This window comes from Rana temporaria, chromosome 10, assembly GCF_905171775.1.
Source record: "Rana temporaria chromosome 10, aRanTem1.1, whole genome shotgun sequence".
Classification (NCBI taxonomy): domain Eukaryota; kingdom Metazoa; phylum Chordata; class Amphibia; order Anura; family Ranidae; genus Rana; species Rana temporaria.
The window spans coordinates 28,821,392-28,841,944 of record NC_053498.1 but is presented as its reverse complement, the minus strand read 5'-3'; the positions used below and the strand labels follow the sequence as shown (position 1 = coordinate 28,841,944).

At 44.2% G+C, this 20,553-nt stretch overlaps 1 protein-coding gene across 1 annotated transcript in view; it reads right to left on the bottom strand.

The window, feature by feature from the left end:
* Positions 1 to 674: 674 nt before the first annotated feature.
* The window catches only part of NECTIN2 (nectin cell adhesion molecule 2), a 161,758-nt gene continuing 141,879 nt past the window's right edge, over positions 675 to 20,553 (bottom strand). The window contains exons 6-9 of the mRNA XM_040327457.1: positions 17,480 to 17,624; positions 10,029 to 10,089; positions 4,932 to 5,012; positions 675 to 2,759 (exon numbers count right to left, since the gene is read on the bottom strand). Coding sequence (XP_040183391.1) covers positions 2,595 to 2,759; positions 4,932 to 5,012; positions 10,029 to 10,089; positions 17,480 to 17,624 — 452 coding nt within the window. The 3' untranslated portion in view covers positions 675 to 2,594. The remainder of the gene's footprint in view (positions 2,760 to 4,931; positions 5,013 to 10,028; positions 10,090 to 17,479; positions 17,625 to 20,553) is intronic.

The window sequence follows — 20,553 nt, the reverse complement described above, 5'->3', positions numbered from 1 at the left end:
CATGATGCCCACACTCAAGATGGCTCCAGTCAATTTCTATTTTATAAAGTGTCTAAATGCTGTAACAACCTAACAAAACGGACCTTAGTTTACAGACTAACTTTATTAGAATACATTAAGCTTGTGTGTTACAGGGGTATTTATATTTAAAAAGTGAAATTGTGGCCGGAACTCCGCTTTAAGTCTGGGGAAGGTCCTTTTATGCTGATGTTTGACCAGTCTGGTGTGGAGAAAGAAGAGTGGCTTTCACAAAGCTCTGACCCCAACCCTACTGAACAACTTGGGATGAATTAAAACACCAACTATATACCCAGCTTAATCATAGGGTGTTGCAACCTTTTGATTTTCACCTCTCTGTTGGGGCATATGATAAGGGGACTAGGCACGTCGTGGCATTCCAAGGCTTATGGGTACAGCGGCTGCAATTGATGGGCACAGTGACTGCGCTTGATGTTTGTTTGCGCCCCCCCCAAAAAATTTGGAGCACCAGCCGCCACTGGGCCAATCCCATATGGATGTCCATGGTCTTGGAATGGGATGTTCAACAACCTCATATAGTTGTGATGGTCATATCCACAAACCATACAGTTTATATCAAAGCATCAGCTGAAAAATTTTAAATCACAGAACACGTTTTGCTTTGGTGATATCAATAAATCAACATTCAGACCAGGTTTAATACTATAAAATGATTTTAATGATTTATCAAAAATAGACCACGAAAATTAAAAGGAAGGACACAGGCTTGATATGTAATCACAGTTGTAGTACAAGATTTGCACCAAAAAAAATAAAATATATATATACAGTTACGCACATACAGTCCACAGTCATAGCCACACATACACTGCACATTCACCATCCCGCTACATGCAAAAACCCATATACCAAAGAACGATATATCAAAACATTCTGGGCCCAGTGATCCAAAGTGTCAGAAGAAAAGCTCTTCTTGTTGCCTACAGCAGCCTTTCAAATTCTCCATAATACTCATTTAAAAGAAAACCATATTCTATTTTGCACACAGTTCAAACTATTCGTTTAAAAAGTACATTTTGATGTATGTTTGATGTTCCATATTTCAATTACTATGTAATATGCAGATTTTAAAGAGGGGGGTCTGAATTCAACTCCAGTAACCTTGATTAAAACTGACCTTTCTGTAATTTACAGATTTGTACATTTACAAATTCCTTACATATCACAAGATATAGCAGCGGTATACATTTTTTTTTTTAAAAAAGCTGTACCTTTATCATTAAAAAGTAGTCCTTGTCAGTAGTAATAAGTAATTCACTGTATTGATTATGTTAATCAGTCTGCTGCAGGCATTTCCCCAGTCTCTTCTTCCCCAATGATCAGAGACTGCAACCCTACATGGGCTCATCTGTCTCTTTTTTGTGAACACATAAGAACTGCACAGGCACCAGGATTTACATGATTGCGTTATCTCTAAGCTGTCATCTCGGCCCAGGAAGTAGATGCCGACCCTGGATGAGGTAGGTGTTACACATACACATGACATAGCATGCATGCACTTGACATGAAAAATATATCTGATGCTACATGCACTTTAAAAATCTGTTTCAGATCAGATGACAACAGCAAAAGCCAATCCCGGACAAACAGATTCTTCCTCCAAGTAGGACAGCTTACCGAAATATAATCATTTATCGGACTGGAAAACACCAGGTTGGACATTCTCTTAGATCGGAGACAAAGGAATAAATTTTTACATAAAATGCTATGTGAACGTCTCAGAATTCATACAGTCATCACCAATAATCCCAGTAATGTCTAATTTTCTATCATCACTAGCTCCATCTAGTGGCCAAAATTTGGTATTTTCCTAAATTTTGCACTTTGGGAAAGAACCACGTTATGGCCACTGGATGGAGCAAACAATGATAAGAAAATAAATATATTAATATCATTACGGGGATTATTATTCACAATGGCTGGGTTTTGCTGAGAATTTTTCCTAGATAAACCCCCAAGTGTTTTCACATCACTACTTAGTAGGACGGAGGTCTGGCAAATGTTATGGGCCAATATAGCAGCCCCATGCAGAAATAGATTTAAAAACTATACAAAGAAACACGTTTTTCAAGCTTTAGGACACAATAAGATTATTTACATTAGGCTGATCATGTTCACATTTTAGAAATAAAAAAAAAAATGGTTTCCCTTTAAACATGAAAGGGGGAATGTGATTGGCTGATAGGGGCAAACTGCTCTTCCGTCAAACGCTTTTCACCGTAAGGCCTTCTGAATGTGGCCCCTGTCCATGTAAAACTCCCTTACCTCCCAGTACTCCCTTTGCAGTGTGCAATGTCTATATCAACCCATATGGCACATATTTTCATGCATACTAGCTTGTGTATGCTTGATGATACAATACATGACTTTAATGTTACAGAGTCCTGCTCATAATGCTTAAACAGCACTATACTCCATCTTAGTGCAATAGAGTCCACACCACAGAGTCTATGTATACCAGTAACCTCCAGAAGTAAAGGTATGTACACACTTATGTCTCCCAGCACAGAGCATATTAAAGATCCTCAGAGTAGACAAGGCAATCGTTGTGTTCTTCAGACGTAGACGGCTGGTGACATCACAAATCCTTGCTCATCCCGGGGAGATGCGTTTTCTGGGGGTTGGAATTCGTTGTAGATGGGGTTCTCCTGTTCTAGGTAATCGTTCTGGAAATCTGAATAGCGCCGAGATTCTGGGGTCATCTGATATTTCGGGGGTGTCTGAAAACAAATGATGGCTTCATTATTTTGCAGCAGAATATTACCAAGTTTTATTGCACATTGGGGCACAATTCCTTCCACCGACACCAAAAACAGGGCACTATTCTTCCTACTGACGCCAACGATGGGGCCCTGTCGTGCCCACTGACGCCAACGATGGGGCCCTGTCGTGCCCACTGACGCCAACGATGGGGCCCTGTCGTGCCCACTGACGCCAACGATGGGGCCCTGTCGTGCCCACTGACGCCAACGATGGGGCCCTGTCGTGCCCACTGACGCCAACGATGGGGCCCTGTCGTGCCCACTGACGCCAACGATGGGGCCCTGTCGTGCCCACTGACGCCAACGATGGGGCCCTGTCGTGCCCACTGACGCCAACGATGGGGCGTTGGTGTCAGTGGGAACAACTAGTTGGAGTCAGTGGGAACAACGATGATGGGGCCCTGTTGTTCACACTGACACCAAGGCCCCATCGTTGGCGTCAGTGGGCGCAACAGGGCACCATCGTTGGCGTCAGTGGGCGCAACAGGGCCCCATCGTTGGCGTCAGTGGGCGCAACAGGGCCCCATCGTTGGCGTCAGTGGGCGCAACAGGGCCCCATCGTTGGCGTCAGTGGGCGCAACAGGGCCCCATCGTTGGCGTCAGTGGGCGCAACAGGGCCCCATCGTTGGCGTCAGTGGGCGCAACAGGGCCCCATCGTTGGCGTCAGTGGGCGCAACAGGGCCCCATCGATGGCGTCAGTGGGCGCAACAATGATGGGGCACCATTTCTCCCACTAACACCAACAATGGAGCATTACTCCTCTCACTGACACCAGACACAGGGAACTAATTCTCACACTGACACCAATTATGGAGCACTATTCCTCCTACTGACTCCAGTGCCAAGCCTATGGCATGGTTTACTTTCTACTCCCTCCGGTCCCCCTAATATTTGAAGGGCAGTAAACACCTAGGGGAGAATTACGTTTTGTGCTCCTATAGCCCCCAGGATATCCCAGGATCCCTACAGGAGCCCACTAACAGCGCCTGGGGGCAGAGCTACCTCGCATCTTCGGAACTGAGCTACCTGAACTTGGAAGAGGCAGCCATGTGAACAGCAGATGCTGGAAAATGCTGACTCCACTACATAGGTGAGTGTGTATTTTGAAGAGAACTCAGCATGGAAAGGGGAGGAAAGGCACTGCCGAGGGGGCATGTATATATATAAAAAAAAAAAAAAACATTTTTACAAAGAACACCATTTAGCAGGGAACATGTCTTTAATAAGGCCTAAAGTAAAAAGTATAAATGCAAATTCCTGTAAAATAATATGCGGGATGCCTTAAACCTGCCCGTGGAGTGGCGCATCAGTGGAATGTACTAAAACAAAATCAACATTTCATTGCCACTTTGATCTGTTTGTAAACAAAGCAGCTGAAGGCTATATTCATCTATACCAGATCATTATCCTAGAGGGGGGTCTAGAATGGCTTATAAGGGGGACCCAGGAAAAAAGAAAAAGATGCATGGGTTCCCTAAAAGTCGTCCGGGTTAGTAATATAAAGGGGGTACCTCTTGCAAAAAAAATGTTTTAAAAAAGTAGGGACTCCCCCTAAAATCCCAAGGGTCAGTTATATTTTTCAAGGGTGTACCCCATGCAAATGGAAAAAAAAAGTGTTTGGTCCCCCCAAAATCTATACCAGACTCTTATCCAAGCATGGAGCCTAGCTGACAAGGGTGAAATTACTTGTCGTGCTCCCATAGCCCCCAGGATATCGCAGGATCTTTCAGGAGCCCACTCACATACTTATAGTGTGTACTGGGCATTAGGGTAAATGGAATACAGGCATGAAAAGAGTGGAGACTAGGTAGAGGCTGATTTGGGGGGTATGGGTGGTGAGAGAAGAGACAAAGGCAGGGAAAAGAGGTGATGGAGGTTCAGAATGTGGAATGAATGAGTAGTAGGGAAGCTGAAAGTTAGTATAAATGGGGTTAACAGGCCCACTTGGGTCTTCGCAGTCAAAGATGCTTGTAGGCTAGCAGCCATCATCATGGTGGAGTGCCATTTCTCCCTCAGGAACAAAATGAAGGCTAATAAAACCTAGCCAAGTATAAGGGTCGATGCATTCATAAGGGACAAGTTTTAATGTGAGATAATACATTTGGGATTGTTTAGGTTCATAAGACTCACCTTCCCATTTAATTCCATGTCTTGGCTATCTGTAGTCTCTGATGGTGGATGTAGAGGCTTCAGTGGCACTTCTTCTGCGGACTGTTGAAACAAAACCATTTTATGATTATGAGTGACTCCAGGCAACAGGTAGAATTCAAAAGTGAACTGCTCTGCCAGGTTTAAGCCTTAGTGTCCCCACAGGCTGAGCAAATAAACCCCTTGGCACCGGCTGTATGCGGAGTGGGCCTTATGCCCTACTAGGAAGGACGGAGTGGGCCTTATGCCCTACTAGGAAGGACGGAGTGGGCCTTATGCCCTACTAGGAAGGACGGAGTGGGCCTTATGCCCTACTAGGAAGGACGGAGTGGGCCTTATGCCCTACTAGGAAGGACGGAGTGGGCCTTATGCCCTACTAGGAAGGACGGAGTGGGCCTTTTTTTTATTTCACTATCTTTTATTGCCGGCAAGGTTTTTTTTTTTTACATTCAGCTGTCAGCGGGGAACCCAGCGGACAGCTGATGAACCTTCATCCGTAAACCTAGCCTTATTGTGACTGTCTGTCTGTTTACAAAAAAAATGTAATATACATTTTTGTGGTGTGTAGTGCGCAAAATGTTTCAGTCGCATTCACATTATCATTTGACATTGTGATTTGTATGCTTAGCTGCCTTATGTGGGTTTGTGGCTCCTGCTCCTTTTCGGGCAAAAGGCTTCACAGGAATTGTGAAGATGCATATTCCCGCGCAATCCTGTCCCGTGACAATCGTGACAGAATCGCAGCAGGTTTGGGGTGCTATTGAAGGATAGTCGCACTTAAAGGGGTTGTAAAGGTAAAAGAAAATCCTAAATAGCTTCCTTTACCTTAGTGCAGTCCTCCTTCACTTACCTCATCCTTCCATTTTGCTTTTAAATGTCCTTATTTCTTCTGAGAAATCCTCACTTCCTGTTCTTCTGTCTGTAACTCCATACAGTAATGCAAGGCTTTCCCCCTGGTGTGGAGTGTCGTGCTCGCCCCCTCCCTTGGACTACAAGAGAGTCAGTATGCTCTCTACGTTGCAGATAGAGAAAGGAGCTGTGTGTTAGTGGGCATCCTCACTCTCCTGTAGTCCACGACAGTCCACACCAGGGAGAAAGCCTCACATTACTGTGTGCAGTTAAAGACAGAAGAACAGGAAGTGAGCATTTCTCAGAAGAAATAAGGACATTTAAAAGCAAAATGGAAGGATGAGGTAAGTGAAGGAGGACTGCACTAAGGTAAAGGAAGCCATTTAGGAAAAAAAAAAATGTACCTTTACAACCCTTTTAACACATTGTGCTGCGATTCCCATGCATTTTGGGATCGTGGGCAGAATCTTAGCAATTCTGCCCATGATCCAAAATCAAGATTGTCTGTTTGCGTGGGTGCCAGTGTTTTAAGTAGGATAAAGAAAAAAAAGACTTGATTTTTATTATTTTACCTTCGTCATTAAGGGATTGAGGGGGAAGAAGAATTTTCCTATGGGGATAAAGACTGAAAGTAGTTTTTTTGTACTGTTGTAAAAGTTTACAATTCAGACAATTCAATTGTAGATGAATGGGATATTACTATATATAGACCGGTATGACATAGATACGATCTTCCAGGAAGGCTGTATTGTTTTTTTTGCTGGGGGAATGTTGTATACTTTTTGTATGTTTGTATGTTTGTAATTTCCTGTTACCGGTCATAAGTCATTGTGCCATCAACACTAGATTAGCATGGTGTGATCATCAGGAAGTGAATTCCATGGTTCTCAGGTATTTATCATCATAAAGTCATGACACACGGCCTGATATGATTTAACAAGTTTCTTCTTGTAAGAAGCAAAATCACTCGGCAAATATACTGAATTTGTAAACTTGAAAGAAGCCCATTATGAATTGATGATCACTACAGTTAATTCTTTAAATCAGAGACATTTAGACCCCATTCACACTTGTGTAGCGCCTGTGTACTTTATAGTACTGGTGCTAGTCAAATTTAAGTATAGATCAGAGTATAGACTCTGATCCTGATTGTTAGGTGCGAGAATAGGGCCTCTGTCTCAGCTTGGCTGTGCTGTGGGTCATTCTACTGTATCGGGGTGTTCTTCCAACCCCGGTGCTGCAGGTGGCAGCAGTGGAGTCAAGGTTTGGGTGCTCTTCCCAGCAGCCAATCACAAGGGTTTGTCCTCGCTGTGTAGAAGTATTTATGGGACAGACGTCTCCAGGACGACATGTGCCGAGACTGACAAAACAGCTGCCGCAACAGGATTGTTCCAAGGGAAGTATTCCATAGTGAGCTACTATGCGATGCATAGTAGCTCATTATGCCTTTGTCTTGCAGGTTTTTTTTGTTTTGTTTTTTCATCTGGGTTTACAACAATTTTAATAGCCCTTCGATGTAGAAGATTATGCTGAGGGACCACCTACATCACCAGAGGGAGTAAAGTGCCAGGGCCTTCTGAACAGCAATGGCTGTCCTCCTACCCCTAAGCTGGCCTTACACCTGTAGAATTTTGTTAAAAAGAGGTCTTTTTAGGAAAGGTCGTTAGATTATCTAATGGCCACTATTGCAGTGTGTTTTTGACGTGTTGTGTTTTGGGTGATTTTTTTACATGCGTTTTAGGCGCACTACCATTGAACTTTGTAGAACATGTGTTGATGAAAACACATCAAAAATACAGCATGAAGGCCGTTTTTTTTAGCACATTGCACACTTAAAGTGGTTGTAAACCCTATTTTATAACCTTATGCTACAGGTAAGCCTATATTAAGGTTTACCTGTAGCTAACAAGGATATCTCCTAAACCTGCACGGTTTAGGAGAAACCTGCCCAGATTCTATCCCCTGCATGTGCCAATGTCATCGGCACATGTGCACTGGGGAAAACTGAAGCAATGGCACCTATGTGCTGTTGCTGCAGTCTCCGTGGCATTACCGCCAGCTCCCGCGCGCATGTGCCGGAGCCGCAATACCCAGAAGTAACTCCGGGACAACATGTCGGTGGATAGAGGGGGAGACAAGGACCGCTGTGGGGGCTTCGATCTGAGGTAAGTAATACACAATGAGCTAGTATGCTATGCATACTAGCTCATTATGCCTTTGTCTTGCAGGGTTTTTTTTTTTTCTCTTTTTTTAAGAGGGTTTACTTCCTCTTTAAGAACACAGCCTAAGAGAGGCCAGAAAAAGCAAAAAAAGGACAAGGATTGAATATAATGGGAACAAACACATTTCTAATAGTTAAATTTGTTCCCGATCAATAAGAATCAGTCAAACTAGTCTTATGGGAATGCACTTTTCAACGCTAATGTGAAGCTAATGTGAAAATTGAAATATTGACATGGTATGCAAATGAAAAGTAATTTACAATTAGTTAAATCATTGAAGGCACCATCAAACTGAAAGCCCATCTCTGAGCAAAAGAAAGGTTTTCCCATGTATTGGGGCTGTGCCTGCACTGCATGGGTTAATTTTGTCTCTGGAAGAAGCGAAGGGAGATATACTTACCTAATACTCCCTGCACAAGACTAATCTGGCACCCCTGTGCTTGAGTTGTGGACTATTCCAGATGTCATCAAGCCCTGAGCAGGCCCCATAGACCAGGAACAGTCCACCACTGTGCAGAGAAGGGCAACCAAACTGATAAGAGGCATGGAGGAGCTCAGCTATGAGGAAAGATTAGAAGAACTAAATTTATTCACTCTTGAGAAGAGGAGAATAAGGGGGGATATGATCAACATGTACAAATATATAAGAGGTCCATACAGTGAACTTGGTGTTGAGTTATTCACTTTACGGTCAACACTGAGGACAAGGGGGCACTCTTTACGTCTAGAGGAAAAGAGATTTCACCTCCAAATACGGAAAGGTTTCTTCACAGTAAGAGCTGTGAAAATGTGGAACAGACTCCCTCCAGAGGTGGTTCTGGCCAGCTCAGTAGATTGCTTTAAGAAAGGCCTGGATTCTTTCCTAAATGTAAATAATATAACTGAGTACTAAGATTTGTAGGTAAAGTTGATCCAGGGTAAATCCGATTGCCTCTCGGGGGATCAGGAAGGCATTTTTTCCCCTGCTGTAGCAAATTGGATCATGCTCTGCTGGGGTTTTTTGCCTTTCTCTGGATCAACTGTGGGTATGGAGTTGAGTGTATAGGATTTTACTGTGTTTTTTATTTTGTTTTTTTATTTTTTGTGGTTGAACTGGATGGACTTGTGTCTTTTTTCAACCTGACTAACTATGTAACTATGTAACCACTGTACCGTGGGGAGCACCATTTTTTTCTGTGGCCTGAAGGATCGGGTAAGCTTTCTCCTCGCCCCTAGACAAAACGAGCAGTTGACCCAAGCAGTACGGGTATAACCCCACTGCATGGGAATTTTTCCCCCCCTAGAGTTGGGCTTTAAAGGATGAATTCACGTTTTTTTCCCCAAGGGAGACTGCAAAGCATCGCACCTGCAATCGGTGAATCGCGAGTGCAATCTCAGACATGTCCTCCAGCTTTCCGACCGTACCTTTGTAGGGGCTTTCTGTTAGAAAGCTGGAGGACTTGTGAATAAGTGTGTTGACCAGTGCACTTGTAGTCCTATTGGGAAATAACAAGTCCGACTGCTGCAGTGGCGAATGGGACTTGTAGTTTATTCATTCAAAGATCCCAGTGTAGGAATGACGCAGCTGCGCAAGTGGAGCCACACACAACTGCAACAAATTTTTAAATACAACAATGGCTTTCATAGGGAAGAGGGACTCGGGTAGTAACTTCGGCATCCAACCCCTAACATCTTCCAAAGGTGAACTTAGCCCTTAAAGGGCATTTAACCCTTGCAGTACTGGGGAGCCCCATTGAATTTTGTTCTTTCAGCCCAGAGTTGGGCTTTAACCCTCATAAAGCTGAAAGTGTTTTCATATTTTGCTTAAAGCCCACACAACTCCTATAAGCCTCAGATATCAGACAGGAGGGCACAGATGCTGTACTAAGAGACGACTCCCACTCTACCATATGGGACAGGAGATTAATAGATTGGAGGATTAAATTTAAAGAGCAACAACGAATAAAAACATTTTTTTTTTATCTTACTGTTTTTACAAAATATACTTTAATGGTTTTTAAATGTTTACCTTCTCAATTTGCAGCTTTAGGGAGGGAGGAGGGGGTTTGTATGCTGGAGGCCCTTCAAACCTGGAAAATAGAAAACCATCACTTTTACCAAAATATTCAAATTATAAAAAGGGAAAAATAAGTTTTATTTTTAAGAGAAATAAAAATTGACAATTTATGCATCATTAGGATTGTGGAATCGCTGTTCGACTATCCTACACATATAAAATAATTCAAAGGCTGACTCGGCCTAACCGCCTATATATAAAATATATCATTTTTTGGTGGACTGGATTTGTAATGTTAAAGATAACCTCCAAGGAAAGCATAAACGCTCCCTTCTAATGAGGTTGCCCCTGCACAGCAAGGGTAAAATACTCATTTATGTCTAGGGGGTTTAAAAAGTAGATTTACCCAAGTTCTTACCTGATCCCCTGTAGGCTCCCTCCAGGCTGTACAACCAGTCTCTGCAGCCTCTCAAGACTCTGGCATTTGCCTGGTCCTCTGAGGTCATGAAGACCAATGCAGAGCCCATATCATTGCATTGGACGTGGGGACGCCAAAGGATTGTCCACCGATTGAGTGTAGTGGGAAGTCCTGGCTGCCAGGGGAACGGAGGATTTGGGTAAGTAAAACTGCTCTTTGTGACCCCCTAGACCTAAACAATGATTTAATCCTTGCAGTGTGGGGCCTGTTCCACTGTAAGGGCTCGTTCACACAACAGTGCCCTTTGAAGCGCGATCTGCACTCAGATGGCTCTTCAGAGAAAATTTGTTAGGTAGAGAGGAGGCATTGTATTGCTTCCAAACTGCCTGCTTTACCCTCTTTTCACAGCCCCCAAATACATTGCATGCAGACCAGGCACTACCTATAGGTAAGGTAGGCACTGGCCTAGAATGCACGTCAATTGGGGGAGCCATCACCTTCTGTACCCAGCAGCAGGCAAACAAAATGTTGCTCCCGGTAGCTGCTGGCAAATCAAGAAGAGAGGTTGTAAGGCGGGCGCGGTCTTCAGAAGTGCAAAACGGTTGGGGACGCAGATGTGCTGGGGCCCGGAGCCCGCTGTCATTCAGGCTCCAGCTTCAATGAGGAATGGCGGAGTGCTTCCCGGCTGTGCGGGGGAGTCAGGCGAAAGAGAGGAAGAGGTCAGGGTGAAAGAGCCACCCTTCCCGCTCTATACTGCATCATGCCTGGAGCAAAGCTTCCCCTCCTGGCACCAGATACACACTGAACATATCTGGAGAAGCCACTGCAGGACAGGTGATATCTGGGAGGACTCCTGTCCCACTGCCTCCCTCCTGTCACGGTGCCCCCCTCCTGTCCTGCTGCCCAACTCCTGTGATGCTGAACCCCTCTTGTCACACTGTCCCTCTCCTCTCTCGCTACCCCCTTCTGTGATGTTGCCCCCTTCTGCCCCACTGCCCTCTTATGTCCCACAGTCCCCCTTTTTCCCACTGCCTCCCCTCCTGTCACACTGCCCAGACTGCCCTCCTATCACAATGGTGGGTGTGGCAGTGCTGGATGGATGGGGGGGGGGTGGAAAAAAGCACTTTCGCCTAAGTAGACAAAAATCCTTGCACCGGCCCTGATTGCATGCAGTTGCGGGACACTTGTAGAATGGAGCCATTTGAATGCAGCCATACACAGAGCGTAATTGAATTTTGACAGGGTAATCCCTCCTTCCAAGCCATTGTATTCTTCCAGCAAGGGGGCGGGGGGGGGGAGGTGGGATGCAGTCCCCACTGGGAGAACACGTGATTATTTCTAGTGGCTGGCTATACAAGCCACTAGCGCTAATTGCATGAAAAGTCTAGCAGGCTGGTTGTATCCAAGTTGATTGATTCATTCAGCCTGCCCATACATGGTTCAAATCTTGGCTAGTCCCTGCTGAACTGGCCAAGATTTGAACCGTCTAATGCTGGCCTTGGGGAGCATTTTTCCTCTCCCCAGAGATAGGCTGTAATTCTGATTTAAGTGGCAACAACAGAAATAAAACAGATTCAGGCTAGGTTCACACTGCTGCGAATTCAAAATCGCGATTTCGCGGCTGCGGTTTTGACGCGATTTTGCCGTGATTTAGGCCGCGATTTAAGAGACATCTGTGCAGGGTTCAATGTAAATGGCGGCCCGAAATCGCAAAAAGTAGTACAGGAACTACTTTTTGAAATCGGTGCAGCGCCGCAGATGCGGCGTCGCACCGATTAGGACGGTGTCATTGCCGACAATTGCCGCCGATTTGAGATGCGATTTGACATGTGAAATCGCATCTCAAATCGTACCCAGTGTGAACCTGGGCTCAAAGACACGCAAACATTTTAAGATTGCCATTCACAAGAAGCATCATCTGATATGAACCATGCTTTGCAACAAGGAGCTTTCTTTAGACATACGATTAAGTGCATACTCTTGAGTAATTGCTCTGCATACAGTAAGGCATACAAAGCAATATCAAAAAAATGTTTAGGCATCTTCATCACTGCAGAAAACCAAATTCCAATGGGGTTCACATACTTTTTCTCGCCATGTACATATGCTGTATTTAAAATGAAAGGAATAAAAAATATCGAACTGAGACAGAAGGATAAATGAAAACTGGCAGAATTAGAAGAGACAGGAAAGAGATTCATTACTGATAATGTAATGTCTGTACATTTTCACTTCTCTGTCAATCACATAATGCACAGCGATGGTATAAGTGACACCGCGCCACCACCTGTCACTCCATCAATGTATAGCTGGATAATTCCCTCAGTATGACTTCAGTATGAATAGTTCTGTAGGATAAAGTCAGCCCAGGGACAGCTGTTCACTGACGGCTCTGGCAATGGAATAGCAACTCCTCTATCTCTGCCATATTAAGGTGGAATCAGCACCGGGGTCATCAAATCATCTGTGACCCAATACTCTATGTGCCATTACATCAATATGGCTGATGAGACACTCGTCCTTCCTGGGAATGAATCGCTTTCCTCCCTGCAGCCCTCAAATTACAATTATCAGTAATCAGTCTCCATCAAATCTAGGGCTGTGAAAGGGAAAGGTAGATAAGCGGTACAACCCTCAGCAGTCATCGGTAGTGGTGAAAATCTCACCGTACGGCAGTTTTATTTTTTTATTGTTTTTTGGGTAGATTTATATTAGGTTCTTAAAAAGATTTAGGCCTCATGCACACTGGACGTTAAAATAACGTTATAAAAACACCAGTAGCTTTGCAGTGAGTTTTTGCAATAGCGCTTAGCATTTTCCACGTTAGCGTTAATTTTTTATATACACACACACACATACACATACATACATACATACACACACACACATAGCCAGATTCAGGTATAGTTACGCCGGCGTATCAGTAGATACACCGTCGTAACTCTGAATCCGCGCCGTCCTACATTTAAGCGTATGCTCAAACTGAGATACGCTTAAATGTTGCTAAGATACGAGCGACGTAAGTCTTCCTACGCCGTCGTATCTTGGCTGTCTATTTACGCTGGCCGCTAGGGGCGTGGACGCTGATTTACGCCTAGAATATGTAAATCAGCGAGATACACCTATTCACGACCGTACGCTCGCCCGTCGCAGTAAAGATACGCCACTTACGTAAGGAGTTTTCAGGTGTAAAGATAAACCACCAAAAAGATGGCGCAGCCAATGTTAAGTATGGACGTCGGAACCACAGTTGAATTTCACGTCGTTTGCGTAAGTCGATTCAGAATAGGGCTGGGCGTAGGTTACGTTCACGTCGAAAGAATTTACTATTTGCGACGTGATTTGGAGCATGCGCACTGGGATACAACCGCAGACAGCGCATGCGTCATTCGTTCAAAACGTAATTTACGTGTGGTCATGATTTATTTGAATAAAACATGCCCACCTCTTAACAATTTGAATTAGGCGCGCTTACGCCGGCACATTTACGCTACGCCACCGAAACTTAGGACGCAAGTGCTTTGTGAATACAGCACTTGCCTCTCTAACTTGCGGCGGCGTAACGTAAATTACATACGCTACGCCAGAACATGTTTAAGGCGCCGTACGTGAATCTGGCCAATACAGTGTATGTACTTTATATTTATATATATATATATATATATATATATATATATATATATATATATATATATATATATATATATATATATATATATATATATATATATATATATATATATATATATATATATATATATATATATATATATATATATATATATATAATCATTCTTTTCAATGGATCAAAAATGTTAAACGCTGGTCAGCCGATTTTTGAGTGTTCATCGGCATTTATCAGCATTTTTGGACGTTCAATCGTTTTTACAGCTGGAAAAACTCCTCTCAGAACCCACTAGCTTTGTTTTTGTTTTTTTAAAGCCAAAAAATGCCCCAGCCAAAAACTGGACACATAGGATAACATGATGGGGAGTTTATTGACTGTATAAAAAAAAATATCTGAAGCCAAAAACATCTGCTGTAAATAGTCCAAAAATGACCAGTGTGCATGAGGCCTAAAAGCTGGCATTTTATACATTATTATATATATATATATTTTTGTACATTTTATATATATATATATATATATATATATATATATATATATATATATATATATATATATATATATATATATATATATATATATATATACTGCACACACACACACACAGTATTTGCTGGCGTATAAGACTACCTTTTACACTGGCCAAAAAGCAGCGGTCGTCTTATACCCTGGGTCAGCTGCTCGGATGCCTGCTGGATGTGTGGTAATACTGTATGTAGCTCCGGCTACATACAGTATATACCGCTTAGCCAATCCCGGTGAGCGATGTATTCAAATGAATACAGAGCCTGCTCGGATTGGAGTAACAACCTCTGCCAATCCGAGCAGGCCACATACAATCCTGCTCGGATTGGCTTTGAGAGTCAGAGAGGCGTGGGCTGATGATGTTACAGCCTCTGCCAATCCAAGCAGGTTTTGAATTCATTAAAAGAATACATCACTCGCCGTGATTGGCTCCAGCTCCAGCAAGAATGAAGAATATGGCTCCAGAAGGAAGAAATATGAAGCGTCGGAAGCCTCGGAAAGGGGAGTCGTCTTATACGGTCAGTACAGGCAAAAAATCGTAAAAAAAAAAATTGTCAAAAGTATTGGGACACCTGCCTTTACACGCACATGAACTTTAATGGCATCCCAGTCTTTTTCCTTACGGTTCAATAGTGAGTTGGCCCGCCCTTTTCAGATATTACAGCTTCAACTCTTCTGGGAAGGCTGTCCACAAGGTCTATGAAAATGTTTACCTATTCTTCCAGATCTATATTTGTGAGGTCAGGCACTGATGTTGGAGAGAAGGCTTGGTTTACAGTCTCTGCTCTAATTCATCCCAAAGGTGTTCTATCGGGTTGAGGTCAGTACTCTGTGCAGGACAGTCAAGTTCCTCCACCCCAAACTCGCTCATCCATCCCTTTATGGACCTTGCTTTGTGTACTGGTCCAAATCATTTGGTGGAGGGGGGATTATGGTGTGGGGTTGTTTTTCAGGGGTTGGACTTGGCGCCTTAGTTCCAGTGAAGGGAACTCCTAAGGCGACAGCATACCAAGACATTTTTGACAATTTCATGCTCCCAACTTTGTGGGAACAGTTTGGGGACGGTCCCTCCTGTTCCAACATGACTGAGCACCAGTGCACAAAGCAAGGTCCATAAAGGCATGGATGAGCGAGTTTGGGGTGGAGGAACTTGACTGACCTGCACAGAGTCCTGACCTCAACCCTTTGTGAGCCAGACCTTTCTCAACACACGTCCAATATTCTCCCGGGTCAGCCTCTAGGTGCCCCCGGCTAGCATAGTCAGGAAGCAATGTTTTGCATTGCGTTCTGCATTGCAAAACCTTCAGTGAAGCCCCGAGACATGCAGGGTCTTTTAGACAAGAGAACCTGTCAATGCATGTCAACCTTAAAATGCATCACTTAGGGGGCTTTTTGTCCCTTATGTGCTGAAAAAAAAAGTTAAGTAAAAGTAAAAGTTACATCAAAGCACAAAATCCCCCCACCAAAAATATATATTTTTTGGAGCCCCCCCACCCTCACATATACACATGTACAAAAGAAAATCTATGTGTCAGGGATTCCTATGCATGAAAACGTTGATTCCAATACACATGTTACACATCGCCGCTTCACGCCGATGTGAGAGAAATAATTCTTGTCCAAAACCTCCTCCGTAACACTAAACTGAAGACCCATTGAGGGCTTTTGAAGTGTCGCCCATAGAAAATATAGGGTACTCAAGTTTGTTGCCATTTCACGGGCGCACGCAAATGTGAGGTTTCCATGTCGGGTATCTATTTACTCAGTGCAACCTCATCTTTTATATTTTACCAAAAATGTGGGTAGTTTGCTTGCCCTGAAAATCAAACACACTGGGGTAGATTCACATACGCCGCCGTAATTTGAATTCCGCGCCCGCATAGCGTTACGCCGATTCTCAAAGGAAGTTACGCTGAAAAAAATAGGCTTCCTCCACCGACGTAACTTGATTGCGGCGGCGTAGAATTGTGTGCAATATAACTTTGACCGCTAGGGGCGCTTCCGTTGTTGTCGGCATAGAGTATGCAAATTACCTACTTACGCCGATTCACAAACGTACGTGCGCCCGGCGGCAGTTTTTTACGCCGTTTTCGTCGTAACGTTGCTCCTGCTATTAGGAGGCGCAGCCAATGTTAAGTATGGACGTCGTTCCCGCTTCGAAATTTTAATTTTTTACGTCGTTTGCGTAAGTCGTTCGCGAATAGGGCTGGACGTAATTTACGTTCACGTCGAAACCAATACGTCGTTGCGCCGTACTTGGAAGCAATGCACACTGGGATATGTACACGGACGGCGCATGCGCCATCCGTAAAAAACGTCAATCACGTCAGGTCATCATACATTTACATAAAACACGCCCCCCATTCCACATTTGAATTACGCGTGCTTACGCCGCCGCGACTTACGAAGCAAGTGCTTTGTGAATACAGCACTTGCTCCTGTAAGTTAGGGCGGCTTAGCGTAAAAACGATACGCTGCGCCGCTGTATCATTGCGCAGCCATACGTGAATCTACCCCACTGTTTTTTTACAGAAATGTTGGCATTTTGTGGTAATATTGAGCAACATAAAACAATGGAACTACCACTATTTTATTTTCTAGGGTGTCTGCTTTCCGGAAATATATAATGTTTGTGGGTTTTATGTAATTTTTAGGACTACATTTTTTTTTTAAACATTTGTGCAAAAAAAAAAAAAAATGCTCTGGCAGCGAAAGGGTTAAAGTCATCTATAATTAGGACGCAAACACTATGTGCCTATTAGCTCTCGAACATGTATGTATCTCAATACTGACCAATTATATGACAAAAATATATAAACAATGATATATTGTATAATAGAATATCTCAGACATTTACAAATAGATCGATGTAATGAAGATTTTTATACTCACTCCTCGTCGTCTTTGGCAGTCTGATTTTTTTTCTGCTGTCGGCAGATCAGGATCACGGTCGCCACCACAGCTATGCCCACAATGGCGGCAATGATTCCTCCAATGATACCGCCGGTGGCTCCGGCTCCGGAGGGGTTTGGCTTTTCTGTAAGGAATAATAGTAAGAGGATAATAGTAACCGGAAAGGACCAGGCAAGGGTATAGACAACTGTATTCTGAAATGAGAGCACTCTTGTATTGTATTTCATTGTGGCTGTTACAAGATATCAATCTTGGTTACATTAAGGCCAACCTAACACTTGCAGCCCCTCTAAAAGACGATCCGTGGTGGTTCACTTTTCACAGGCATTTCACAGGTGGCGAAGAGGCAATATGTTGTCTCCTGTTAATGGTTTTAACCCAGTTGCACACTGGGGGGGCGCAAACAAACATCAATTGCAGCCACTGTGCCATCAAACGCAGCTACTGTACCCATCAATTGCTGCCAGTGTGCCCATCAAAAGCTGCCAGTGTGCATCCCCTGCCCGGCGGAGGGTAGGGAGGAGAGAATGGGGGAGAGCAGAGAGGCGACCGATAGCAAGTGACGGAGGCACGTAAACTGAGCACGATGTCAGGGCTCAGCAGCCATGATAAACCGTGGTCAGTTTCAGGGAGGGCAGAACCAGGCAGGATCAGCCAGGTATTTCAGGTAATACAGGGGGCCAAATTACAAAGCACTGTGATATGCTTTAAGGGAACAGGTTACATTTTTTTTAGGGGTAACAAACACTTCAAATAATATAATCTCAGCTCTGCATGCACGTTCCTTAACTAAACTTTTTTGCTTTCACTTACAATTGTTTTTTTGCAGATCTACTCACTGTCTCTGCTTGCTCTCTCTGCTGTCTCTTAGGTTAGGGTCCCTCCAACTGCCACCTGAGCTCCAGCCCGAGGCAAACCCCTTCCGCGGAAGGGGTCCCTCAAGGGCCACAGACAGCCTCTCCCCAGCACTGCTTCTCCATCTTCCGCTCGAATCCCCTACCAGCATGGCCCACGTCTACCCAAGGACTCTTTAGTTCCCTGCCAGGCCTCCAACCTAGGGACTAGCTAAAGGCCTTCAAATATTTAAGGCAACTACTCCCAGCCTCTACCTCCAATTCTCCAGAACGCCCCCCCAACACTTCAGAAACAGGGGGAGGCACCAGAGAGCTGCCAGGACAAGTCACCCAACCCCCGGCCCCCAACAGCCCCGACCCAGACTCAGCGACCAAGGTCCATCCCTGGACCTGTCCATGTCCACTTCCAGGGGGTTCTACAGTCACAAGGGCATTATACGTGAAGGATGTGTTTGCCCGCATGGGGATGCACAGGTATTTCGTTCACCCCCCGTGGAGGCAGTCCCATTTATGTGGATTGGGAAGCAGCATCTGCACAGACACAGCTGCTGCTCCCAATCTGACAGCAGTGTGGTTGCAGGTACACAGGCCCCAAACTCACACCATCAGTGGTCAGCGCAGCGCACCCACATGCGCTATAATATGCTCGTGTGAATGAGGCCTCAAAGTTCTGGTAAAGTGAAATGGATTAATCTGGCTGCTGTAAGGCCCTGTTCACACTTGAGCTACTTGCATTTGGACCGCGATTAAGAAATAATTGCACCACAAGCACGCCATGCATTTTAGCCTGCGTTTCTGCCTGCATTTCTGCTACGTCCCGAGTGAATGGGGTCTAAGAAAAATGGAGAGGAAATGAATAATAAAGTATGAATAAAATAAAAAAAAATGCAATTACCTATAGGCATCGGGTTGGATATTGTTATTACTGAACATTTCTAATCTCTGGTTCAACACTACGCTACTTCAGCACGATTTCAGTGCGATTTGCACTGCTGATTTAATTGCGGCTTGTGACTTAATTTATTAGAAGTCTATGCAAGTTGCAATGAAAATCAGTAAAAAGTAGTGCAGGAACCTTGGGCCAGATTCACGTAGCCCGGGCGCAGCGTAACGTAACCGATTTAGGTTACACTGCCGCAAATTTTCTGTCTAAGTGCCCGATCCACAAAGCACTTACCTGGAAATTTGTGCCGGTGTATCCTAAATCCGTCCAGCGCAAAACGGACCAATTCAAATGGGGCGGGTACCATTTAAATTAGGCGCGCTCCCGCGCCGGACGTACTGTGCATGCTCCCGTCGCAAATTTCTTGACGTGCTTTGCGCGAAATTACGACGCGCCGACGTTTGGTGAATCGCGACGTGAAAAAAAGACTTGCGCCGGGAAAAAAAAAAATTAAAAAAAATTCAAAAGCGACGCGGGAAAGACGGGAATACTTTTACATGGTGTAGTAATTTTACACTTTGTAAAAGGTGCCCTATATTTGCGACGGCAAACTAACACTTGCGGCGACGTAATGACGGGAAAAAGTTTCGTGGATCGCCGCAACTGCTAATTTGCATACCCGACGCTGGTTTACGACGCAAACTCCCCCCAGCGGCGGCCGCGGTACTGCATCCTAAGATCCGACAGTGTAAAACTATTACACCTGTCGCATCTTAGGGATATCTATACGTAACTGATTCTATGAATCAGTCGCATAGATAGAAACAGAGATACGACGGCGTATCAGCAGATACGCCGTCGTATCCCTTTTGTGAATCTGGCCCCTTGTTCAGAATCGTGGCGATTTGAACGGTTCCATTGCTGGCAATAGGGTTCAACTTATGCGATTTGGAACTGTTAAATCGCATGACGAGTCGCACAGGTGTGAACGGGGGCTAAAGGTGCCTTTATTATGTTGTTTAGGATAGGTTCCTCTTTAAGCTGGGCATAGATGGATAGATAAGAGACGGAAAATAATCCCGTGGTTGGTGATCTCCATCATGCTCAGACACCCGCATCAAATAAAATGCAGTCACTTTAAAGCCAATAATTTTCGACTCGGCTTAGTCAATTTTTACATTGACTTTTGTTGCGCAGGCTGGCGATTTCAAGGTCAAATACTTCACTCCATAAAATGGAATTAAAATCCATAATGGATTTTAATTCCTCTTTATGGCAGAAAGTATATTTGTCAATCCAGCATGTTTCTATGAATG